The sequence below is a fragment of the Carettochelys insculpta genome, chromosome 29 (genome assembly GCF_033958435.1).
Source record: "Carettochelys insculpta isolate YL-2023 chromosome 29, ASM3395843v1, whole genome shotgun sequence".
NCBI lineage: Eukaryota > Metazoa > Chordata > Testudines > Carettochelyidae > Carettochelys > Carettochelys insculpta.
In genome coordinates, this window is record NC_134165.1 from 14,614,691 (window position 1) to 14,639,956 (window position 25,266).

The 25,266-nt window shown below is 58.8% G+C and overlaps 1 protein-coding gene across 6 annotated transcripts; it reads left to right on the top strand.

The window, feature by feature from the left end:
- Positions 1-634: 634 nt before the first annotated feature.
- On the top strand, positions 635-24,043 carry PAN2 (poly(A) specific ribonuclease subunit PAN2). 6 transcript variants are annotated; one of them, XM_074979690.1, is made up of 26 exons: positions 635-761; positions 5,716-6,016; positions 6,558-6,727; positions 7,412-7,532; positions 8,016-8,093; positions 8,789-9,056; positions 9,221-9,563; positions 10,488-10,584; positions 11,747-11,866; positions 12,365-12,484; positions 12,566-12,694; positions 12,974-13,173; positions 13,484-13,623; positions 13,994-14,097; positions 14,570-14,668; positions 15,332-15,408; positions 16,132-16,273; positions 16,733-16,870; positions 18,638-18,697; positions 19,603-19,693; positions 20,667-20,824; positions 21,111-21,254; positions 21,529-21,708; positions 21,923-22,016; positions 22,417-22,614; positions 22,944-24,043. In XM_074979690.1, the coding sequence occupies exons 2-26, from the start codon at positions 5,735-5,737 to the stop codon at positions 22,976-22,978; spliced, it is 3,588 nt and encodes a 1,195-aa protein (XP_074835791.1). In that variant the 5' UTR covers positions 635-761; positions 5,716-5,734; the 3' UTR covers positions 22,979-24,043. The 6 variants fall into 6 exon arrangements, with proteins under 6 accessions (XP_074835791.1, XP_074835787.1, XP_074835794.1 ...); XM_074979686.1 differs by lacking the exon at positions 635-761 and adding an exon at positions 4,788-4,883; XM_074979687.1 differs by lacking the exon at positions 635-761 and adding an exon at positions 4,806-4,943.
- The last annotated feature ends 1,223 nt before the right edge of the window (positions 24,044-25,266 follow it).

Here is a 25,266-nt window from a genome sequence, read left to right on the forward strand (position 1 = left end):
CAAACCTGGGCGGGGGGGGGCTGTCACACTTGCTTATGGGCTGCCCCTGCAGTGGGGTGGTGCAGTGCCACATTTGGGGGCTCCAGGGGGCCTGGCCCACATGCCCCCACCCCAGGCTGGCTCTCAGCCAGAAGGGAATTCTCCAGGGGAGGCCCTGGCTGTCTGGGTGGCGGCTGTGTCACTGCAGGGCAAGTGGCTGCAGGGGCTCCCCCCGGGCGCTGGAAGCCGCTGCGCCTCGAGGGAACACGGAGGAGGCCAAACTTCCTAGAAACCCTGGCAGGAGTGCCCAGCCCTGGCACGCGTGTGTCAGCCCCGAGAGCGGGGAGGGCACCCGCGGGCCCCTCGGCAGCCCAGGAACCCACCCTGTCCCCCATAGCAAGCAGCTCCGGCGGGGGTGGGGGGGCAGCTGTGCGGCATGGCACCTGCCTGGGCACGTTTCCTGCCAGCCTGTGCCAGCAGGCAATGCCCCAGGAGGCTCCAGCGTGGCTGGCTCAGGTGTGGCTGGCTGCAGCAGGGGGGGAGGGGGGTGTGACGCAGTGAAACCCGCCGCCCCCCGGGCGCAGCAGTCCCGTCTTGCGCAGCAGCGTAGTGCACGCAGCTGTGAAATCCACAGCTTGCAACACAGCCGGCAGCGCCAGCCCTTCCCAAGCCCAGCAAGGACGAGATGCCAGCTGGGGCCATGCCCAGGGCTGTGCCAAGTGGGGCTTTTCCTCTTGCTGGGACTCTCCCAGCCTTCCTCCGTCTGGCAACTCTGCTCTGGGGTAGGGATGCAGCTGGGGGGGGGGGGCAGGCCTTGAACTTGGGGCTCCCTGAATTCTGGGGGCTGCCATCCCCGGCAGTAGCCAGGGCAGCCGCAGTGCCGTGGTGCTACCGGGGAAACAGGATGTTGTAGTAGCACGACTTCCCTCTCTGGGTTTTTATCAATGGGCTCTGAGATCGCGGCAGGTGCGGTGGGGGGGCGAAGCTGCGGCTGAGCGAGGGTGAACCTCGACCCTCATGCTGGCTGGGTGGGAACTGCAGCATGGGCAGCCCATGGGTTCTGGGCCAGGCAGAGGGGGGCTGGCTGGTGAGGGGCCAGGAAGAGAGTAGATGTGGGGAGAGAGACAGACCAAATAGCCTGCGGGGGGGGCGTGTTCTGACCCTCCACCCCAGCCCACCCCCCCGGGGCTGTGCCGTCCCCCCCATTCCACTTTGGTGGGGGCAGGGCGCAGGGTGGGGGGAAACAAGGTAGCTGGGGAATGAGACAGAGGAGACTGGACGGAGCAGGGCAGGGATTAGACCAGTTCACAAGACCTTTGGCTCTGCTATAACCCTGCCAGCTCCAGCGGAGGGGTTGGCCTGGGTGCTCGGTGGGAGATGGTCAGGAGGACCCTTGACCGAGCCCAGTTACCCCAGCCCCCCACCTCTGGAGACACACCTCCCTTGTAGACGTGGACCAGGCCAACCAGGCCTGTGGATCCGACCTGGGACAGACACTGCCTAGGTGAACCTGTTGCTCTGATCCCTTAGTCGGGTGACACATCTCTGGGGGCAGCTCCAGCCAGTGCCTGTCCCATAGAGCCACCATGGACTTTCCTGCCTCCCTGAGCTGGCAGGTGGGGGGATTCCCTGGTTTCTCTGTGGTCCTGGAGATCCAACAGGCCAGAGAAATGGGAAACCCAGCTGGCAGGAAAGCTGCAGAGGCAGCGCCATACACCTTGGAGGACCTGGGGACCAAGGCTAAGCACAACTTATCCCCCTCCCTTGGCATAGTCAGGCTGCCTTGCTTCATCCCAGCAGGCACAGGGGCAGCAGGGCAGGTGTGATGTGGCCTTAAGTCAGATGGGCTGTCAGGGACAGGAAACTAGACCAGGGAAATCCGGTGCACAGCCGCAGACCAGGATCAGGGAAGGAAGGGCTCTTTCCCTCCGCAGCACCGCTTTGTCTCCTCGGGCGAAAGGTTCCAGATGCTGCCTGTGCACCGAGTCCCAGAGGAGGGGTCTGCGTGGTCAGAACCGCGCTTGTACTGTTACACAGTGAACAGCAGCCGACTCCTGCCAATGACTGTACGCTGCAGGCACACTCTAGCTCAGTTCAGGGCAGTCCTGGGGCCAACGTGACCCACAAGGACGGTGGCCCTTTCTGGCTGGGAAATTAACACTTATCACTTATCCTCACAGCCTAATGGAGCATCACACAGAGTGTTAAAGCAGAAGGCAAGTTCCAAAAAGCAGCATTCCGGGGCCAGGGCAATGGGGCTGGGAGGGATCGAACCTGGGAACTCTGGAGTGTCTCCCTCTACTGCGGGAGCTAAAAGCCAGCTGCACCCAGGTGGCTAATGCCCAAGGGAGCTAAAGCCCTTTGAGGCTTCAGCCCACGGTACCTGCCACTGGTTGACAGCAGAGATTTCCTAGGAACTTCCTTAATTAGCTTGAAAATTTCCTTTCAGTAAACAAATACCCAGACGCCTGTAAGAGGCGTGTTCTCCACGCACCGTATGCAAAGAACTGTGACACTCTTTGAAAAGAGAGCATCCGAGTCACCACCACCCTAAAATGAGATTAATACCCAGAAAAACTGTTATAAATCACCGAGTATAAGCTGAGTCACTAGTGAGGACTCCATCTCCCTCACGGTGTTCAGCTTTTGGGGCGCAGGGCAGCAAATAGTTGTCAGGCATTACCAGCAATCTGCCCGGGTTGTGTTGTTAAAAGGGAAGTGGTGGGAGGGGGGCAAACCCTTACTGAGCAGCGGCACAGCTGGGCCTTCCTAGACATGTCCTTGGAAGCCGACCCTGGTGCGGGTTTTCCAGGGGGTTGAGACATAAGGGGCTCGTGGATGAGCTCAGCTCCACTGGTGACTTGGAAGGCGTCATGCTGGGTTTCCAGCGGTGTCAATGAAAATGAGAAACTGCTCCAAGAAGGGTTGAAACCTAGAGTGGCCATGAGGGGCTAGCAAGAGGCGTCTCGTTTTAATGGCCTGGTTCACTGCCTGGTCAAGCGTCAGCCCCTGGGGCTTTGGGGAGATACGATGAGCTATGGGGTTGAGTGGATGTGATTAGGTAGTGAGACAGATGGGTGTGAAGCGGATACATGTGTAACCCCAGAGACGCTGAGACGCTGACAAGGGAGAGTAAAGTTTCTGTCCTACTGCCTGGGTGAGCGCCAGCTGGCTTTGAGCTCACGCAGTAGAGCTGCTTTTTATAAGGTCGCGTGCTTCAAAAAAACATATATGTACCCCTCAGGCGTCGCTTGCATACCCCTTAAGGGTACATGCACAACTGTGGGAGGAACATGGCCCTAAGGTAATCTGAGGCCTTGAAACAAGTGCCGTTCATTCAACCTTTCCAGATTACTGTGCCCTTTGCAGGAGTCAGATTTGCTTTGAATCCCACCAAGTTACACCTCACTTAAAAACTATTTACTTACAAAAACAAGGAAACATGTCACAGAAGATTACTGCTGAAAACTTGATTTTCTACCATCTTATTGTAAATGAATTGAAATAGAAATGTACATATTGTGGCGTAAGGCACATGAAGCAGTAGAAACAAGTCATTGTCTGAATGAACTTTTCCACTGCACTGACTTTACTAGTATTTCGATGTAACTTGTAAAACAAGGCAAATATCTAGATGAGATGGTGGACGTGCCCCCTGCCCCCCACCGGCCAGGGCACACGTACCCCTCAGTGAGAAACACTACAGTAGAGCAGGTGGCTTTATCCTCTACAGTTACAGGTTAATTCCCTCCTGCCAACCCGCTGGGTCCGTCAGCCTTATGCACGGATGAGCGTGAAGGGGATACACAGATGGGTATGTAGGGGTTAGACAGATGTATATGGGGATAGACTGATTAGACTGAGAGCCTTCAGAGGCTGTGACATGGGCCTGTTATGTCCCAAGGACATGGTGAGAAATCTGCCCATGCTGAGTTTCAAGGCTGCTTTGTAGCCTGACTGCTCTGCTGGCGGCAGGGGCCAAGAAGTGAGGGGTGATAGATGTAAGGGGAACAGTACGAGAGGTGGCCGTGTTAGTCTGGACTCCAACAAAACAAAGTAGCAGAGATGTAGCATATGGACAACTAAGAAAATGATTCCTTCGGTGTAATTGTTGTGGGGACACCACTGGGACCCACCAAACTGAATGCAGGAACGGGTCCCAGCCTGGTTGTTGGCAGTAGGGATGGCCCCTTGAGATGCTGCCTCCTGTGTGTGGGGCACCCCCCTCACCTTCCAGGGCTGTGTTTGTTGGGGGGGGGTTATATATAGTGCTGGCAAGCTGTTGAAAGTGGAAGATGGGGGCGTGGCTGAGCTGGCTGTGGGGATGAAGGTGCTGCTCCTGGTCCTTCAAAAAGTCCTGGGTACTGAGGTCCCTTGGAGAACTTCTGGGTGCGGCTGGCCCTTTAAGTGCTAGCAGACTCGCAGCCGAAAATGGAGGGACTGGGTTTTCTGTCCCCTTAGCCCTTCCGTCCCGTTCTCTCTCGCACGCTACGCCACACCAGGCGGCTAGTCCCGCCTCCGCCTCGTTCTGATTGGTCCGCGCTCTGAGCGTGCCCTCTCATTGGTAACAGCGCCTGCCAGACGAGGGGGCCCGTAGCCTAACAAGCGGTTGAGCGGGTGGAATCAGAGGCGCTGGAAGTTGCCATGGTGGTGGCGGCGGCGGCGGCGGCGGCGGCGGCGGCGGCGGGGGGATGGGACGCGGCTCCGGGCCGGGCGGGGCGCGCAGCGACCGGCCGCAGCCACTGAGGGAGAGAGCGGCCAGGAGACAGCGGGGGGGGCCTGGCCCGGGTCGGTACCCACCGCCGCAGCGCACCCTGGGTAACGTCCCCGGGGCAGAGGCTTGTGGGTAACTTGGCTGCAGCGCACAGGATTCTGGGTAACGTCCCCCGGGCAGAGGCTTGTGGGTAAGTTAGCTGCCGAGCAGAGCAGAGGATTCTGGGAAATTGTGCTCGGGGCGGAGAATGGTGAGTAATTTGGCCGGAGCGCAGAGGATTCTGGGTAACGGTCCCCGGGCAGGGTGTTGTGGGTAACTTGGCCGCAGCGCAGGGAGATTCTGGGTAACGTACCCTGGGAAAAGGGTTGTGGGTAACCTGGCTGCAGAGCAGAGGAGGCTGGGCCACGTGCGCCTCCTCCAGAGGGTTGTGGGTGACTTGGGGAGCTGACGTGTATTGAGCTGGGTGCGGCTGGTTCTCAGCAGGCAGGTGGCTACCTGATAGCTGCTCTGCATCCTTGCTACCAGCCTCAGCAGATGGACCAGGCGCTGACGTGCTCAAACGGACATTTGCGGGAGAGGCTTGTGCATGTCTGGAGCAACGCTGCCAGCTGCTTGTGCTGCAGTAAGAGGAATCAGGTTGCATGCCTCAGGATCTGATGCATTCCCTCTCCAGGGTCAGGAAGGAATTGCTACCCACCCCGTTCCTGGGTGAATCCCACTCCCAGGCTCACTAGTAGTGCAGGTTGCCTTTGATTTTGCCAAGGGTTGAGCTCCCTCTCATTGCAAGGCTAAAAACACCCACCCCAGAGCACTCTGGTAGGGGTGCCTGAGGCAGAAGGGTAAATGACCCCTTGCTAGGGGACGTATCGTTTGCAGCTCATAGATTTCATATTAGAGGTGAGCTATGTATTTGCTTTTGCTAGAAACCTCATAGGCCTTTTCCATTCTAATGCCCATAGTCTTTTATTCATTGGTAAGAAGACAGGAGCTTTTGTGTATCTGATTTGTACATTGTTTTCAAGGGAGACATCCAGTTTCACTATGAATTTTGAAGGCCTCGACCCTGGCCTTGCGGAGTATGCACCCACTCTCCACCCAGCCTTGGATCCAGTATTGGACCCTCACCTCAACCCCAGCCTGTTGCAGAATGTGGAATTGGACCCAGAAGGGGTGCCGTTGGAAGGCATACAGGTGCCGGAGTCAGTCCACATCATGGAGGGCATGTACTCAGAGCTGCACACCGTGGTCTCCGAGGTGGGAGTGCCCGTGTCCGCCTCGCATTTCGATCTGCATGAAGAGATGCTCTGGGTGGGGAACCACGGGGTAGGTGATGATTCGTGTTCCTTGTGGCAGAACTGCCTTGGGGATGGGGGTGGTTGTGTTCTGGATTAGTTGCATCCTCTGATATTAGGGGCTGTTCTTACATCACTTCCACATGTCTTGGACCATTTTCCAATAAAGGAAATGACTGACACATCCTTCTGGGATTTGAGGAGAAATGGGAAGGGGAGAGACTGACCTCTTATATTTGTCAGTGAGTAGATGAAGCAGATGAGAATCTCTCTGCACACTGGGGCAGAAAGTGATGGGGTCTTACTGAATCCAGGTCCCTGCTATCGCAGGCAACCCCGTCATGAGAATCTGCACCAGAATAAACCAGTGCTCACCTGGTCTGGTATCCCTTCCTCCCTGCCATGCCAGCAGGATTGGTCCAGCCTGTCCCATGTCCTCGTACTAGATGGGAGGTCGATCTGGGATGAATCTGTGGCATCATTCCCCGCTGTGTTAGTGTGAAGCTGGTGAGGTGTTGGAGCATGTTGAAGTGTCCACCACAGGGTGGTCTTTCCTCTCTGCTTTGTTTCAGGGCCATGCCACCTCGTTCTTCGGCCCAGCCCTGGAGCGCTATTCCTCCTTCCAGGTGAGCGGCAGCGACGACATCCGCCAGATCCAGAGTTTGGAGAACGGTGTCCTCTTCCTGACCAAGACGAACCTCAAATACATGTCCAGGGGGGGCCTGATCATCTTCGACTATCTGTGAGTTTCCTCCTCAGGGCGACAGCGAAAGAAAGGCCTCATGGCAGTCCTGTAGGGATCCTCTCTAGGGCCCAGAAGGAAGCCCCTGTACCATATGGGCAGGCTGCTAATGGTGATTTGCCATTGTGATGGGGTTCAGGGGTCCTCAAGCTCTGCATCCCGTCCTCGGGTAGGAGTGACTCTTACTCAGCAGAACAGCAGGTTTATTAGCTGATAGGATACAGCGTCATACAGAAGAGTCAGTACAGCAATCTAAGGACAGCCAATCCAATCCATGTCTGGGAGGAGAGGCCCCAAGGGGCCCCCAGAGCCGGGGCCTCGCCCCCTCCTTTGTCTCTCTCTCTCCCAGCCCAGACTCACTGCTTTTCAACTCCCAGTTCCAATTCAAACCTCTCAGGCTCCACCTCCCCCTTTGTCTGCAGCCCAGAGGTGTCACCTGGTTGCCAGGTTACCCTCAGCAGGAGCCCCCCACCCTCTGTGAGCTGCACACGTATCCCCCACTCCATCACAGCCATCAGCAGGTCGGTGCTGCCCTGCAGCTTCCTTTTCACGGGACCCAGCACTGTGCCGTGGGGAACATACCCCCTTGCCTGTGCCCTGCTGGGAGGGGGTGTGTGAAGCAGAGCGGGAAGAGAGGCTGGCGAACCCCTCAGCCGAGCTTTGCTTTCGTTCCCTTTCTGTCAGCATGGACGAGGGCGAGGACGTGCACAGCCTGCTGCTCACAAACAGCAGCACGCTGCTGATCGGGGGGCTCCAGAACCACGTGATTGAGATCGACCTCAACACCGTGCAGGAGACCCAGAAGGTACCAGTCACCTTTGCGGACCTGATCCTTGGCGATGTCACCCCTTCGGTGGGAGAGGAGGGCGCTTGGTGCCCCTTGGGGGCCAGGCCCCACTGGATGGGGGACCTGGAGCAGGGAGACATCTTGCTGATCTCTAGGCGGTGGAGTGGGTTTCAGACGCCTCCTGCTAATGCGGATGCTGCTGCAGGGCAGGAACCCTTTGCCTGACCCCTGTGTGCTGGCTGGTTGATGCCTAAGGAGTGCTAGCCCCACAACACAGCAGGGGAGCCCAAGGCCCGGAGAGCAGCCTGTGTCAGAGGGAGAACTAGAAACCGGGAGCCCTGTCTCTCGCTTTAACAGCCAGTTCACACTGCCTTGCCCTTGGGCTGTGATCGTCTCTGGTTGCTGTGCCGCTGGACACACGTTTGACAGTTCACAGCCCCAGAATCTAGCTGCCATCTCAACTGAGGGTATCATATCGTGTCGTCGCCCCTCCCTTTCCAGTACACCGTGGAGGTGCCGGGTGTCACCATCCTGAGGCAGTCCAACCGCTTCTTCTTCTGTGGACACACTACCGGGAAGGTACCCTCAGCCCTGCCCCGCCTGCCGAGTCCTGCTGATGTGTGAGCGTGAGCCATCTGTGACCAGGGTGCTGGGGTGGGGCTCCCTGCCATGGAGGGGACCAGAGCTCCCTGTCAGGCTGGCATAACAAAGCGCTGTCTCCTCTGAGCTGCTCGGGGCCATGTGCTGCCCAGCCAGGCTGCTCGGTCTGCATCATCAGGCCACTGAAGAGGGAGGAGTGTGTATTTCTGCTGCCCCCCCCCCCCCCCCCCAGCGGCCCCGCACGTGGCAGCACAGCCTCCCAACTGCCTCTGGAAGGAGGCAGCCGCTCGTGGTGGAGAGTGTGAAGAGGCTGGGTCCCAGGCCTCTTTCAGCTTCCCATGCGTTCAGTCCGCTTTTGGTACCCATCTCCCTCCATCCCGATAGTGTCAGCCCCTCCCAGTCCTCGCCAGGTGCGTTGACACAGGGCGGCACCCTTATTCCCAAGGAGCAGATGGACACAGAGAGGTTAAGGGACATGCCTAAGGTCACACAGCAAGTCTGTGGTAGAGCAAACCCCATTTGCCTGAATCCCAATGTTTGTACTCTGACCACTGGGGCTCCTCTGTAAGGGTGGGACAGGGAGCCCCAGTCACTCTGATCTCCTGGGCTGAACTGCCCCCAAGAGCTCCCGCCCCCTGTTCCCGTGACCAGGACTTCTTTTGTGCTGCCCCCAGGTGTCCCTGCGGGATCTGCGCACCTTCGCAGTGGAGCACGAGTTCGACGCCTACTCCGGCAGCCTGTCGGATTTCGATGTCCACGGCAACTTGCTGGTGACGTGCGGCTTCTCCAGCCGCATGAACGGCCTGGCGTGCGACCGCTTCCTGAAGGTGTACGACCTGCGCATGATGCGAGCCATCACCCCGCTGCAGGTCCATGTGGACCCACTCTTCCTCAGGTTCATCCCCACCTACACCTCCCGGCTGGCCATCATCTCCCAGACAGGTAGGCGGGCCTGCCTGCGGCTCCCTCAGCCTCGGGTCTAGACTCTCCTCCTGCTGAGCGGGATGGGACAGTGATCCCGTGTCCGGCAGCTCAGCAGAGTGTTGCAGAGCTCTGGGAAAGGTCCTGTCTGCTCTCCCTTACCCTGTCTTTGTCCTTACCACCAGGTCAGTGCCAGTTCTGCGAGCCCACAGGCCTCGCCAACCCCGCTGACATCTTCCACGTCAACACGGTGGGGCAGCTGATCATGACCTTTGATGTATCAGCCAGCAAGCAGGCCATGGTGTTCGGCGACTCGGAGGGCTGCGTCCACCTCTGGGCCGACTCGCCCGAGGTCACCTTCAATGCCTACTCCCGGGAGACGGACTTTGCCCTGCCCTGCATGGTAGACACCCTGCCTCACCTGGACTGGAACCAGGACCTCATGCCCCTGTCTCTCATTCCTGTGCCGCTGACCAGCGAAACACTGCTGTCGGACTGGCCTGCTGCCAACTCCGCCCCTGCACCCAGGTAACTCACTGGGGCTCTTGAAACAAGCATGTGCCAAGTCTGTGAGCTGTACAGGCCTGTGTCACAGAGCCTCCCTATGCAGCAGCCCAGGCACCTGAGACTGGTGTCCTTGAGTTCACCTGAGCCAGGCAGGGCTGGGCCAGGCCAGGGATTGAAGGGGGAAGAGCAATAGGTGGTATTGACAATCCAGCAGAAGACACTCCCAAACCAGTGTCCCTGCATTATGCCAGGGCTGCTGTGCTGCGGAGTTGTGGTTCTGAGATCCTGGCTGCTTGTGGCCATGGGAAATCCCATGGCACTTCCTCACCAAGCAGGGCGTTACCCTTGGCTTCCTGGTCAGATTTCAGTTTGGGTGACTACATGCTACGTATCTAACTATCCCCTTCCCCTTTGACCGGCACCAATCTTCTCCTTTGCCCCGTGCTATGTGGCTGAGTGGTCCATGTGCTGAGCTCCACCCCAGAGGCAGCTGCCTGGATGCTGTCACAAGTGAAATGCTGTGCTCCACCTTGTGGTTTTGTGGTGATTTGCGGTGACCCAGAACCCCTTATCCTCCTTGCTGTTTTTTTGCAAGAACATGAGAGCAGCCCTGCAGGGTCAGCCAGAGGTCCATCTGTCCCAGTGTCCTGTTTGGCCAACAGTGGCCAATGCTGGGTGACCCAGAGGGAACAAACAGAACAGTCGATTGTCAAGTGATCCAGCCCCTGTTGCCCCATTCCCAGCCTCTGCAGAGAGAGGCCAGGGGTTGTATGTGTCCCGGGGAATGGTCCTGTCGCCGCCTTGGCTGGGAATGGGGAAGCCATTGTCAGGTGGGGGATTTGCACAGCTGCTCGTGTTGTTTGGATAGAGACGAGACGAGGGCTGTCAGCGCAGCCCTTCCAGCTAGCTCTTGTACAGCGTTCTGAGCTGTGTGGTGTTCTGTAGGCGGGCCCCACCCGTAGACCCCGAGATCCTGCGCACCATGAAGAAAGTGGGCTTCATCGGCTATGCGCCAAACCCAAGGACCAAGCTCCGGAACCAGGTGCGTGTATTGAGCCTCTCTGCCAGCGTGGGAGACCTCCGCGATGTTGCACACAGTCTGTAACAGCAGCAGCACTGCCGAGTGGTGTTTGAACAGCTGCAGAGTTTCACCCCCGGCGGGGCTGCCTTCCGGCCGTGGGGGAGCTCTGCGTTATCTGAAACCATCGGTGGAACGTGTATGTGTGATGGGGTTCAGGGGTCCCCCTGCACTGCACCCCATCCGCTGGCAGGAGTGACTCTCACTCAGCAGGTACAACAGAAGGTTTATTAGACAACAGAAGCCCAGTTTCTCACAGAAGCGACAGCACAGCAGCCAGAGACAGTCCTTCCAACCTGTTCTGGGGGAAGACCCCGAGGGGTGCCCCTCTGGGGTGTAGCTTTCCCCCTCCTCAGGCTGGCTGCCTATCAGCTCTCCCTTTTCCTAGCCTCTAACTGCCGACCCCGATTCAAAACCCAGCTCAGCTCCTCCCTGCTCTTTGTTCAGGCAGAGGTGTTACCTGCCAGTTGTAGCCCCAGGGTCATCCTTAGCCACTGGGAACTGCTGCTTGCCTCGGACATCCAGCCTGACTCACACATGCACTCCCCCCACTCCATCACAGTATGTCATGAGATACAAGTTACTGGTCTTGATGCTGCGGTGACCGGGAAAAGGTCTGCGTCCTGGCTTACTGTGGGGCTCTGATTAGATGCTCTTGGGTCCAGCCTGGCTTTCACATCTGTGACTGGTACAGATGCAGTGTGGACAGGGTGAGCTGGCCGGTGAAGGGATGCCCAGAGGCAGGCTCGAAGAGGGGAGATCTGGACCAAGCTAGTATGTACTCTGTGCTGTGAAAAGGTCTGAGGACCCCAGTGCAGGGGCTTCCCTGAGCAAACCCTTGGCAGAGTGCTGACTGCTCTTTGCACCACCAGCAGCAGCAGGATGGTCTAAAGACACCCAGCTTTGTAACTAATAGGAAAATGAAGGAGGCGCTTAGGCAGAGGTGGAAGGAAGCGTCCTCGCCCTTCCTCGCTTTACTGCTTTGCTCTCGGTCGCTCTGGGCCCTGAATTCCGCTGGCAGGGGGCTGGCAAGGCTGGCATTGCTTGTGGTGGTGGTTGCTAGCTGCAGACAGATTCTGACTTGGCATTAAGCTGCTCTGACGCTTTTCCTTCCTGCTGCCCTCAGATCCCATATCGGCTGAAAGAGCAGGACACCGAATTTGACAGCTTCAGCCAAGTCCCCGAATCCCCAATTGGCCGGGAAGAGGAACCTCACCTCTACATGGTGGCGAAGAAATACAGGAAGGTCTAACTCACAACGTCTGCTGGGGGCCTGGGGCTGCGAGGGGGGCCGGGGGGGCAGGTGAAGATGTAACGAGCTACCAAAGAAGGAGCAGCCGGGTTTGGGTAGAGCAGCTCTCATGCCCCAAGGGCCAGGTGTGAGAAATCCAGCCTCCAGCTCCATTGAGTTCCTTGCCCATGAATGAGCTGGCTGTGCAGTGACTCGGGGCTGGCAGCATGTCTTGCTTGTGGTTTGATCCTGAGCAGTGCTGAGCACCCAGGAGAGGTTGGCACTGACCATCCCAGGGTTTAGTTCCTCAGGCTTCACATAAGTCTAACATCATGTCAATGGCGCCTGTGAGGAGAAGTGCTTGTGTATTGGGGAGTGCGGGTATCAACGCTTGTGTATTCCCTGAGTACACCCCATGCGCAAGTGCTTGTGCAGACGATTGTGTATTTATGTAGTTGAGCAGCTCGGGGTCCAGGTTGTCCCTGGTTTCTTAGGCTTGCCTTCTCTGTCCAGGTCACAATCAAATACTCCAAGCTGGGCCTGGAGGACTTTGACTTCAAGCATTACAACAAGACCCTGTTTGCTGGCCTGGAGCCCCACATCCCCAACGCCTACTGCAACTGCATGATCCAGGTGAGCCTGGCACCCAGCCCCTCCGTTGCTGGGGTTTGCCTTCCAACGCACTCCCTCACCTGCACTCTGCTGCCTCCCCAGGTGCTGTACTTCCTGGAGCCTGTTCGCTGCCTGGTCCAGAACCACCTGTGCCAGAAGGAGTTCTGCCTCGGCTGTGAGCTGGGCTTTCTCTTCCACATGCTGGACTTGTCCCGGGGGGACCCATGCCAGGTACATGGGGGGCAGAGGCCAGGCACGAGGGCTGTGGAGGAAGGGGAAGCTGCTGTTGAGCAGGGGCTGAGGGATCCCTTGGGGCTGCATTCCTCCTGCCTTGAGGGCAGGGGCTTGGGCGAAGCACAGGAGAGAGTCCCACTTTCCTGGCAGGTGAGATCCTGGGGGCTCAGGGGAGGAGAGGGAGGGCCCTGGGCATCATGCAGGAGGGGCTGCATCAAAGAATTCAGGTAGTGCCACCCCTTTGCTGCCAGTGCGCCATTCCTTCCCCTCCCCCAGGGCAGCAACTTTCTACGGGCCTTCCGCACCATCCCGGAGGCCGCCGCCCTGGGGCTGATCCTGGCCGACTCGGACGAGGCCACAGGCAAAGTGAACCTGGGCCGGTTGATCCAGAGCTGGAACCGCTTCATCCTGACTCAGCTTCACCAGGAAACCCAGGAGCAGGAGGGGCCGCAGGCTTATCGGGGTATCAGCAGCAGGTATCCCTCTGCCCCCGCACCCCGTCTGTAGGCTGGGCTAGGGGTGGGAGCACACAGCCCGTGGGCGGGGCCTCTCTGCTTCCTTAGAGGCTGCTGTGGGATGGCTTAGTGCTGGCTGTCCCACACACTGTGCTAGTCTGATCCTGGGCACAACCTCCGAGCGTTGGAGGGCTGAGGTCGGACACAGGTTACTGTGGGTCTGACCCAGCCAGTTCACTCACCCTGGTCTCTTGTCAGCCCCAGTCTGCTGAGAGCCCTCACTGGGTCAGCTCAACACCCGCTCCCGCCCCTGCTGTGTTTGCTCCGGCAGCTTCGGGTCATCGGGGGACTCGGTCATCAGCCAGCTGTTCAGCTGCGAGGTGGAGAACTGCAGCATGTGCCGCTGCGGCAAGGAGACGGTGCGCGTCTCCTCCACGCTGCTCTTCACCCTCTCCTACCCCGAGAGCAACGGTAACGGCGGGGGGCAGGGGAGTAGGACGAGCGGGCAATGGGGCGACCTTGTGCCTGATGCTGGCTCAGGAGGCCGAGGGGGGCTTTTAACCCCCTTGTGGTGGGTCCCACCCTTATCCGATACCTGTGTCTGCTCTGCAGACACCTCTGGCCCATGAAATCAACTCTCACACTGCAACAGCTTTCAGCAGCTGGGCCCAGCTGACCCTCCAGTGACTGGGGGTGGGGGTGAGGATTTGATCACTGCTGAGGACCAGGTCACAGCCAGGTCCGTCCAGACTTTGGCAAGTTGAATTTACGTCTGGACTGTATCTCCGGGGATTCCTTGTCCGGGGAAATGCAACTGTTCTCCCGCCACGTCATCCCTCAGATAAAAGCAAGGATTATGAGTTTGCCCAGATCTTGAAGAGGAGCATCTGTCTGGAGCAGAACACCCAGGCCTGGTGTGAGAACTGTGAGAAGTACCAGCCCACGGTGAGTCTGGGAGGAGGTGGCTACTCGCTTCCTGCGCGTCCCCTTTGTCACAGACATCTGCTGGCCAGGGTGGAGTGGTGAAGCTGCCCAAAGGTCCCTGCTCCTTTGGCCTCCTAAGGGAATCAGGAGCACCGTCTCTCCCTGGACAGGGCAGAGAGATGCCGTTGGCTGTGGAGGAGCTAGAGGAGACCAGTCTGGAGAGGCGAAGCAGCCTGTGCGCTGAGCCTGGCACCAGGGCTGATGCTGTGGCTTTGGACACATCTCTTCCCCACTGCGTGCCTCAGTTTCCATTGCTGTGAACACAGCTAATGCTGGCCCACCTGCGAGGCTGTGGGAAGCTGAGTGGGCAGAGCCGTGAGGAGAGGAAATTGACAGAGGCGCCCACTACTAGTCTGTGTTTCCCATCATCCCTTGTAGCCTCTGGCAGTGCCCCTCACCCAGGCTCCCTCCCCTTTCTGTCTTCCTAATAAAGGTCCAAACCCGGAACATCCGTTGCCTCCCTGATGTCTTAGTCATTAACTGCGAGGTGAACAGCTCCAAGGAGGCAGATTTCTGGAAGACGCAGGCGGAGGTAGGGGAAATTATCCTCTGGTTGAACGCAGGCCAGTTTGTTCTCTGGACACATGCAGGTCACTCTGTCCAGCTCTGTGGAGCTTCTGTTTGCAGTTTGTCACTCAGGGGTGTCCACAGTGCAGTCACAGCGTTCGACTGCAGGCGCTTCCATCTAGCTACCTCAGTGGCTAGAGTAACGAAGCTACGGCCTCCAGACCAACTGCTCATGGTCCTGGGTGTTACAGCCTGTGCTGACGTGTCCCCTGCTAGTGTGGCTCCATTGTCCCAAGGTGCCGCTGCTCCCCATGGCTGCCAGATGGACAGAAGATTGGGATTCTTATTATATTGATATTCAGTGACATGAACTTTCCAAGTACCAACAAATCTTAGTCTTAACCTGTACTTGTTGCTGTTTGTGGGTGAGAAACTTCTTAGCATCATCTGTGTGCTCAGTTTGGTTCAGATTCCAGAAGAGGTTCCCACACCTTCGAAACTTCTCTTCACTCTGTCGCAAGGCTGTCCGGCATCTTTTCCACTGAAATTATTGCCCGTGTTTTGTTTTGTTTTGTTGGCTGGGGGCCCTGTCCTTTTCCAAAAGCCAGCTACTGCCAGCTACACGCTTGTGTCACAAGTCTGTGCCCTGTTCCTGCACTGATGCTTTTACCCTCTGCATTTTTCCCAGTACGCCTTTAAAAAAACAGTGATGAAGAAAGGAGGCTTTGAAATCCCCAAGAGAAAGGAGCTGTCTCTGGGAGAATGGTAGGTGATCCCTATGAGAGCCTGCACTGGCTTTCTGGATCCTTCCCCGGCCATGGAGAACTTGTTGCTGTCTCTCATTTGATAATTATTTCATTTTGCCTGCCTACAGCATCTGACATCGCAAAGTGCTTTATAAACTTAACTGTGCACACTGCTTTCCCTCCCGGCATGGACACTAGAATGCAGCCACCTCTAGGGTGGGATGCAGCAGCTGCTTAGAGGCACTGACCAGCACTGTCCAACTGTATAGGTAATATGTGAAGTGAAGAATCTGCCCCAAGCAATGGTAGTTAATGTTTGCAGGCTGTCGGCCCTGGAGGCGGTATGCTGCTAACATTCACCTCTGCTGGGTTTGGTGGGACACCGAGGGAAGGGAACCCTGCCGTGGTCCCTGACCATAAGCATCAGGCCTGAGATCCTGCATCTCCTCTGTGAGGCCCCATAACCTTTAGCTGCCTGAACTCACCCTCTGGCATCCATGGAGTTGCACCAGGGTGAACGTGGGCCAGAGGCAGAGCTCCTGCTGCCAGCTCCCTGCCCTCGGTCTCTCACAGCTAGATTTTTCTGATGACCAAATCCTCAGCTGATGTAAACCAGCGTAGCTGTGTGGACTTTGCTGATGCCATGCTGCCTTACGCCAGCTAGGAAGCTGACCCTGAGTGTCCAGAGCTCCCCTTCCTGCTGCATTCAAGGTCTGGAATTCCCTGTGCCTTTTCCTGGCAGGAAGGACCTGGGGAAGGCTGAGGTGGGGCAGTCGTACACCTCCCTGGAAGAGCTAAAGAACATCTGGATCCCGTATTCTATCCAGATGAAACTGACCAAGAACAAGGAGCTCGACGTGTGCAACTGGAATGAAAACGATGAGGTAATGTGTTCCCCGGCTCTGGGGGGCTGAAGTCCATCGGACAAAGTCAAAGGCTTGTTGGGGCAAGTGGCAGAGAGAAGGGCCCCCTGGCAGTGGCCACGTTTCTATGGGGAGCTGGTGGGCTCCCACTGCGTGAAGGGGTGTGGAGTACCTGGAGAGGTAAGCTTGGAGGGAGGGGAGAGCTGCTCACCAAAATGGGTCTGGGGGCCTGTGTGCCTGGCAGACAAGCTGGGGAGAGCCTGCTGGTGCCATGGGACCACTCTGGCCCCACCGGCACGGCAGCAGAACTTGGGCACGCTGAGGTGGGCTCTGGCTTTGCCTGGTTCTGAGAGTTGTGTCACTGCCCGGGAGCTGTGGACCCCAAGGTGATTTCCCATCCCCTGGGCCACGTCCGTCCCTGTACCAGGCAGCTGGTTCTCAGTAGGCCCACGTGACCGCCTGGGTGGTTCTCTCTTGCAGCTGAGCTTGTCGGACGACCAGGACTTGACGTATGTGTACGACCTGATGGCCACCGTTGTACACATTCTGGACCCCCGCACAGGGGGCAGCCTGGTGGGGCACATCAAAGTAGGGGAGACATATCACCAAAGGAAAGAGGTGAGCTGGCGAGTGGACAGAGCTGACCCCGCTCCTTTCCCCCCAGATGCCATGCTGGCAGCAGCTGCCACCCTGGGAAAACCTCTTGCCTGGGTCTCGGGAAGGGGCTGTGTTCCAGAGCGGACAGTGCCAGGCAGGCACCAGACTTTGGGGTGTGTGGATCCTGGGACAACCCCCCTGCCCCAGGCCTTGTCCTTGCCCCACTTCTTCCTGCTCCATCCCCACTCTGCTGCTTCCCCAAAGCCCCTGAAGGAGGTTGGAAGCCATTGGGGCAAATTGGAGTGAGGGTGGGTGGTGCTGCCGCTGGTTCCCCCCACTGCCTAGGCCTCCCCTCCCCCTGAAGGCTGGGGCTGCTCAAACATGGGGGTCTGGGGGACAGGATGGCTCTCGTGCCTGGCATGGTTCCCTCCAGGTGTGCACCTGTGTGGCCGCGCCCCTAAATAATGGACTGCACAGGTGTGGCTCCTCTAATCAGGTGCCCCCAGGAGTCTGGAGAGGACACGGGTGAACTTGGGGCATCCTGATTCCAAGCTGGGTTGTAGCAGGGGCCAGGCAGGGAGACTCCCATACTCTTTCTCAGCACAGCAGCCCCAGCTGAGACTCTCCCTCATGGGGCGGATGTGCGACATAGGTGTGGGTGCAGAGGAGTTTGGGAGGTCCCAACTCCTAGCCAGGCTGCAGCAAGAGTTGGACTCTCAGTGCAGAGGCCCCATCTGGGCTGCAGCTGCCGGAGCCCTGGTGGGAGACAGGACTCGCAGGGAGCAGGCTGCACAGGGGTGGGGAGCAGGCTACCAAGGTTTCAGGCTGGCGTGCTGGGGCTTCGGGGGGGAGGGCTCCCCTGCACGGTCGTTTGCTTGCTTCAGGCTTTAGTGAATAAACACTGTAGCTGAAGCACGTGGCTGGGTCTAGCTGGCGACAGTGGCACGATGGCATTTTCAAGGAAGTTTACATAGGAGTTCATGGTTTGAGGCAGTGTCTCCCAAGGGATTTTAAGGCAGAAAATAAATCCCTGAAAATCAGGGGCTGAGCCCTGGGCTGACACTGGGAGCAGGGACGCTGATAGGGCCGAAGGGGCACGGGAATGTTTTCAGTTTGGGAGCCGCTGGCGTAAGGGAAGGAAGAGGAGGGTTCTTTCAGCACTGTAAGTCCCTTGGAGTGAGGGAGAGATCTGGAAGCTGCTCTTGCTGATGATTTTAAAGTACCTGTGTTACTAACGTGGCAAACCGCTAAATCTGGCTGGAGCCTGGTCATTTGTTTGGCCTTTCAGTTAGAGCTGGATTCCAGATAAGCGATTCCCACTGGGTTAGGCATAGGCTGGGGAATAGGCTTTAGGGCCGGAGCTTTGCTGTCAGAGGGGGTAGCTCTGGGTCTTCAGTGCATTAGGGGTTGTGCTGGGGGCTTTGTAGGGTGAAGACTTTGTCCTTTGAGGCAGGGAGCTGCCTGCAGACGCCAGAGCCACAGCGTCAGTGTGCTCGGAGGCTCAGGCACCAGCACCTGATGGCCAAAACTTTCATTGTTCACTTATGAACTCTTCAAAAGTGGGTATTAGATTGAGAAGTTCCTTCGTGCTGGTGGCGCATGTCACATGTGACCTGGAGATCGATGGTGCCTATAACAAAGTCCAGCTTGCCCTTGGCTGGAGAACACCAGCTGGAGCCCTGGTGCCGGAGCCCCTGGGTAACCGAGGTGTCGGTGGCAGGTGGGCTTTCCTTATAACTAGAGCGTGTGACCAGGCTACAGACCAGCCCTGTCTCTCCCCCCGCCCAGGGAGTCACACACCAGCAGTGGTATCTCTTCAACGACTTCCTCATCGAGCCAGTGGATAAGGTAAGCAGCCACAGCCCCGCAGATCAGAATCCGCCCTAAGGACTTCCCACATCCCTTCGCACTGTGTAAAGAGCTTAGCCTGGGAGGCAGCATGGACTAGTGGGAAGAGTAATGGACTGGGGCTTGGGAGACCAGGGCTCTGCCACTAACCGGCAGGGTGACCACAGGCAAATCACATCCCCCTCAATGCCTCAGCGTCCCCTTCTGCAAAGCAGGGGTGGTGCTCCTGATCTCTCCTTCCAGATGTGCGAGGCGTTAGGGGGCCAGGTCTAGTGCTCCGGCTCCACAAGGGGAGACCTTGGGTCTTGCTGCTGCTGCTGAAGGGGCAGTGCGATCGGCCCGCTGTGCCGGGGCTGGGTGCTGCTCAGCACGGCTGCCTGGCTGTTGTGCCCAGTGCTGCAGGGCTGGGAAGGAGGCTGGGGGCTGGGCAGCAGCAGGGGGAAGGGTGTAGACATGGGGTTTCCACAGGCTGTCAGCCCCTCCTGGCTGTGAGCTGTCTCTAGCTGCCCAGCGTGAGATCTGCCCATTGCCAGCTGCTGCTGTGAAGGCAGCTTCCCCCGGCCATCGCAGGGTACCTAGGAGAGGGAGCCAGAAGGAAACGCAAATGCCTGTGTGACGTCCACAACAGTCATGTCAGCCGCCTGCAATAGACCCGTGTGTGTATTTCAGAGGGCCGGGCGCCCGTCCGAGGGGAGCGGGAGATAGAGGGACAGAGAGCACCCCTGTGATTCTGCTGGCGGGGAGGGCTGGATTTCATCCCTTATTTGCAGAGCCCTGCGTAGCAGGGAGGCACCTTAAAGCCAGTTCAGTTCTTCTCCTGCTCTGTGGATGTGGCGGGGAGGACCCCCCCCGCCCGATGCCGAGCCCCTGAGTTGTCCGTACACGTGTCTTGCCCTCTGTCGCAGTGCGAGGCGGTGCAGTTTGACATGAGCTGGAAGGTGCCTGCGATCCTGTACTACGCCCGACGGAATCTCCACGCCAAGTACAACCTCAGCAGTGAGTGTCTGCGCAGCATGGGCAGTGTGCATGGAGCCCTGGGGCTTGTCTTCGCTGCCCACTTAGCCCCGGGTTCGTCCCTGCAGCTGCTCCACAGGGCTTGGATTAGCCGCCGAGGGGTCGTTTTGAGTTGATAGCGTGTCCCTAGCTCAGCCCTGTCCCTGCCTGGCCAGTCAGCTAGATCCAGTTTAAAGCACCACTTCCCTGGTGGTAGAGATGTGTGTGTAGACAGACAGGAGTGGGGTGCGGAGCAACCCGGGCTCACACCCAAAGCCTCAAGAGACAGCATTAAAGAGAGCCCAGAGCCACGAAGGGAAACTGAGCAGTTCAGCTCCACCGTCCCAGTGAGAACGGCACAGGAAGGGGGGCCAGACCCTGCTGGTGCAGGTCCTTGACCGCAGGGAAGCTGTGTCATTTTACACTAGTGAATGATCTGGCCCTTCCCATTCTCCACGGGGTTCTCTGGGAAACGATCCCTTGGAACAGCTGCTGCCAAGGAACAAAGAAAGGTCTCTAAGGACCCTGTAGCGTTGCTGGGCAGAGCTGGTGCCCGGAGAGCCTCTTGTCTCATCACGTGCGCTCGGCCCCCATTGGGCAGGAAGCCCTGCGTGCTGGGCTCGCCAGCGCCCATTCGCTCAGCCGGGGTACGCAGCAGCTCAGGGACCTGTGGGCAGGAGACCCAGCCGGGGCCGTGCAGAAAGTGACTGCACTTGCCACATCCACCTGCTCTTAGTCCTCGCTGGAGGCCTCAGCTCCGTACCCTTGTGGTGGGTCTGTAGCCTGAGCCCCTTCCAAAGCAGGTGTGTGGCCCCTAAGAAACTGGCGCTGGTTTTTGAGTGGAGGACAGTGGTCCCTGGCCCTCTGGAGGACCTCATCTCCTTCACCTGCTCCAACACATGGGATCCCACTGGCCTCTCCTGCTGTGGATCCCAAGCCCCATCCAACACAGTGTTCTCTCCCCTCTGCCTTCAAGTCAAGAACCCGATCGAGGCCAGTGTGCTGCTGGCCGAGGCATCCCTGGCTCGCAAGCAGCGCAAGTGCCACGCCACCTTCATCCCGCTGCTGCTGAACGAGATGCCCCAGGCGGGCGACCTGGTGGGGCTGGACGCCGAGTTTGTCACGCTCAACGAGGTGGAGGCCTGGGCTCGGGGGATGCTGGGGTTGGATGGGGTGGGAAGGAGCCAGGTGAGAGGGAGCAGTGGGGCCCCTCAGTGGCTGGGCATTGCAGACGTGCTTGGCTGGCAGCCTGTGCCAGGAGGCAGCCTGTGCCAGGAGGCAGCCTGCTGGGGCCTAGCACGGGCTATGGGAAGCCCTGAGAGCTGAGCCTGGCTACCTGGGCAGAGGGGGGTCCTGGGTTAAGGGGCAGCAGCAGGGCTGGGCACCTTCCCCTGCCAACAGCTTCTTTGGCCCCACACAGGAAGAGGCAGAGCTGCGCAGCGATGGCACCAAGTCCACCATCAAGCCCAGCCAGATGTCGGTGGCCAGGATCACGTGTGTGCGAGGCCAGGGCCCCAACGAGGGCATCCCCTTCATCGATGACTACATTTCCACGCAGGAGCAGGTACCTGCCCCACTCCCGGGGAGGGGCCCAGCTGCCTGCCCCCCGTGGGCTGCTCACAGCCTGGAGGGGCCCAGTGCAGGAGAGAGAACAGCCAGGTCTGTCCCACTGCTTGGAGGGCTTCCCAGCTGAGGGGAAGTGCCCCTGCCCTCTGGTCTACATGCCCTGGCCCCATCAGGCAGTCACTCATCCCCCGACCCCAGTGCAGTCCCCACCAGTGGTCTCCAGTCCCTCCCTCGTCCCACGTGCCCTGTGGTCACCAGCCCCTCCTTCGCAGGTGGTGGATTACCTGACCCAGTACTCGGGGATCAAGCCGGGCGACCTGGATGCCAAGATCTCCTCCAAGCACCTCACCACGCTCAAGTCCACCTACCTGAAGCTGCGCTTCCTCATTGACATTGGAGTCAAGTTCGTGGGCCATGGGCTGCAGAAGGACTTCCGGGTCATCAACCTCATGGTGACTGTCCCTTGCTAACAGGCCGGCACATGCCTCACCCTCAGCAAACTCCCCTTCAGGCCCTTTCCCGAGGGGGCGGAGTGCTCACAGGACCTGAAGGGCCAGGGGAGGTGCAGCTTCTGTGTCCTGGCTGGATGATGGGTGGGGTGGGGGGTGGGGTGGGCAGGGGAGCTAGTCCTCCCTCCCGAGTGGTCATGTGCCCTCTGCTCCCCAGGTGCCCAAGGACCAGGTGATCGACACCGTGTACTTGTTCCACATGCCGAGGAAGAGGATGATTTCCCTGCGCTTCCTTGCCTGGTACTTCCTGGGTTAGTGGAAACGCTGAGATTGCGATGGGCCCAGCCACGCAGGGCTGTGCGGGAGCCCCAGCCAGAGCCCAGTCCCATCACTGGCTGCTTGTGGGGTCACTCGGGGACCAAGGCGCCTCCAGCCCTGCCGCACTTTCAGAACTCATGGCTGGTCTGGGGATGAGGGTTGCTGCTGTGAGTCAGGATCAGAGCTCTGTGTGGGGAGTCCGGGACAGGAGGGGCTGGGGTTAGGGTTCAGTCCAGCAGCAGAGCCGGAGTGGGGAGGGGACAAGGGGCGCCCAGTCAGGACCGAGGCACAGTGACCCTCTGTATTCATCAGCAAGAGGGGGAGGCAATCCCTTTGGAGGCTGCCGCCGTCGTGCCTTCTGTGACCTCCCTCCTTGCACACTGCCGCCCCCAGACCTGAAGATCCAGGGCGAGACACATGACAGCATCGAGGACGCCCGGACGGCTCTGCAGCTCTACAGGAAGTACCTGGAGCTGAGCAAGAACACGACGGAGCCCGATGACTTCCGCAAGGTGCTCAAGGGCCTCTACGAGAAGGGCCGCAAGATGGACTGGAAGGTGCCGGAACCAGACAGCCAGAGCAGCCCGCAAAGTAAGGCACCTCCCCTGGGCATGTAGCGAGTGAACAGCCTGGAGCACCTGCCCCCGCAGGTCTCCCCTCCATCACAGAGCAGAGACTGGCCACGTGAGACCGCTCAGCTGTGGGCAGCCGTAAGCCTCTGTTCAGGGTGGGACGTGGAGCTGCTGTGATCGGCGCCTCTCCTGCTGCTTGCTGCTGGGCCGTTCCCGAGTCACCCTGGAGCGCTCCGAGGAGAGTGGGATTCTGGTGCTGGGACTCTGGCGAGCTGCCGGCTCCTGCTGCGCTGGGATGTGGCGTTGGTACGAGCCTCTTGGTAACCTCTGTTTTTGTGTGTCTGGCAGATGCTGCGGTGTTCCCAGCTGTGCTAGCGCTCTGACCCGGCGAGATCCTGCTCTGTCTCCTGGGCATTCTCCCAGGAAGGACATTGCTACTGCTTGGCCCTGGGTCCCGGCCCGTCTGGGACTGCTAATCGCACAGAAAATCTGTATTCCAAATCAAGGGATGCGGCTGAATTTCCACGAGAAGCCAGATGTGCGCCAGGGGCCCTGATGCCTGCTCCTGTCCCAGCTCTCCCCAGAGCAGGGGAAGAGAAGGGGATGTTACCTGCTGGCCAGGATCCCCCTTCCTGGACAGCTGCTGCTGGGATGACTAGGTCTAGAGGGTCCTGTCTGCTGGCCGTGGAACCAGAAGGCATCTGCTCCAAATCTCCCAGCCACCCTTCCATGCAGGGACAGCCTGTCAGGCTCTCTCCTTCACCAGCCGGGAGGCCCCACGTCCACCAGCAGTCTCAGGCCCAGCCTGTCTCTCCTGGTGCAGCAGCAAGCACCGGACCCCTAGGCTTGTAGGGTATCGCATAGAAAAGCGGCATGAAGCAGGGAGCCGGGGCAGGCTGGGCCGTCAGCCTCCGCTTTTCTGGAGGGCCCCCATTGGAGGTGTAGCTGTCTCATCTCCTTACCAGTCTCTTGCTTTGGGGCAGACCAGGCTACCACCTCCTTGAAAACTGGCTGGATAAACTCTCCTGAGGTGCCAGGCAGACCTGAGGTGCTGAGCAAGTCCATGACACCGACGCCTGCGGCAGCCCCAGCCCAGCACCTGCTCCACTGACCTCAGGGGAGGAGAAGTAGGGTGAAGCCGCCTGGAGGTCACCACCATGCAGCCCCAGTGTGTCGGGATTCCAGGTTGGAGCTGTCGCAGCAGCAGCAGCACGCTGGGCTGGCAGGGTCAGGCACAGATCCCAGCTGGGACTTGAGCCACTCCCACTGATGCCACAGCGGCCCTTACTTTACCACAGGGCCGGCTCTGTCCCCGGGCAAGTGCTGGTCATTTTAACTCCCCCCTCCCTGGAGTGTGCAAGGGCTGCGGTGCACTCATCAATCTCTGGCCTCCACTGAATTCATAAAGTAGCCAGCCGGTGCCATTGGCATTAGCCTGTGGTCCTGTCTCCTCCTTTCCCATTGGCTGGTTCTGGCCTGAGCTTTGCCCACTGCAGTTCCCCCCTCCAAGCATTACCCCTCAGCCAGCAGGGAGTCCCCTGTCGTACAGGGTCACGCTGTGATCAGGAACCAAGCTGAGGATCCTGCTCCGGTGCCTCTAGCAGCCAGAACGATGGAGCTGAGCATAATACATAGCTATAGCTGTCTGCACCCCAGGCGCCTGTGCTGGCCTGCACTGGGGGCTCATGCAGACCCCTCGTGCGGAGAGCTTGCACTAGTGCGATGAATGCCTGGGCCTGTGCTCTGGGTGGCATTCCAGATTTCAGTCCCCCTGCAGACAGGAACAGGGTGGGGCTGGGAAACCTCAGGGTCACACTGTGAACCTGGTTTGGTAGAGAGAATCGGGGGTGGGGTGGGAATCGCTGCTCCACATGGTCCTGTCTTCATAAACATGCAGCAGCAGCCAGCCAGCTCCCCCTGAGGAAGGATCCTGCCCCCGCAGACATCCCACAGCACTTCCCTGCAGTGAGCAGCCCTGCTTCCATCTAGGGCCAATGGGATGAAGTGCTCCTCAGCACAAGGATGGCAGTGCCCATGAGGGTGGAGGGGGAGGCACTAAGAGCTGAGCTAGGTGGCCACTGAGGTTAAGGGGAGGTTCTTCTAGAGCTCACAGGCTACAGAGTTTGAGGTCCCTTGCACACCACCCAAAACAGGGGAAGTGAGAGGCAGCTGGCCTGAATGTCCCTAAATTTAAGCAGGAAGGCATGGCTGAGCTAGCCAAGGGCGGGGAGGTGATGCAGCCGCCCGTGGGGGCGGACAGCTCTTGAACAGTATGTAGCGACATAGCAGGAGCAAGGAAAGCAGGACTCCCATGCAGATTGAAAATGGGAGGAGGGGGCAAGGAGTTCAGAACGCTGTCACCGGCCAGGCCAGTGGGGTCAACGCCTCCACAAGTGGAAAACCCAGCAGCCGGGTTGGGGTTTTGCATTTCTCTGGAAATTAATGGCCATAGGCCTCCTCGGGCCATCCTGGAGCATGACTCAAAAGGAGAAAAGGCATCGCCTATTGACTCAGCAGCTTCTCACTATCCCTGGGTTTTCCCCTTGGTCTCCCCTCCAGGAGCTGAGTTGCCCCTCCCTGGCTAGCTGCTGAGCTGGCCTTTCTCCTCAGCCTGCTATGGACATTGTTTGGTCCCTGAAGAGCTAAGGTGTTCTGGACATGGCTGAGGATT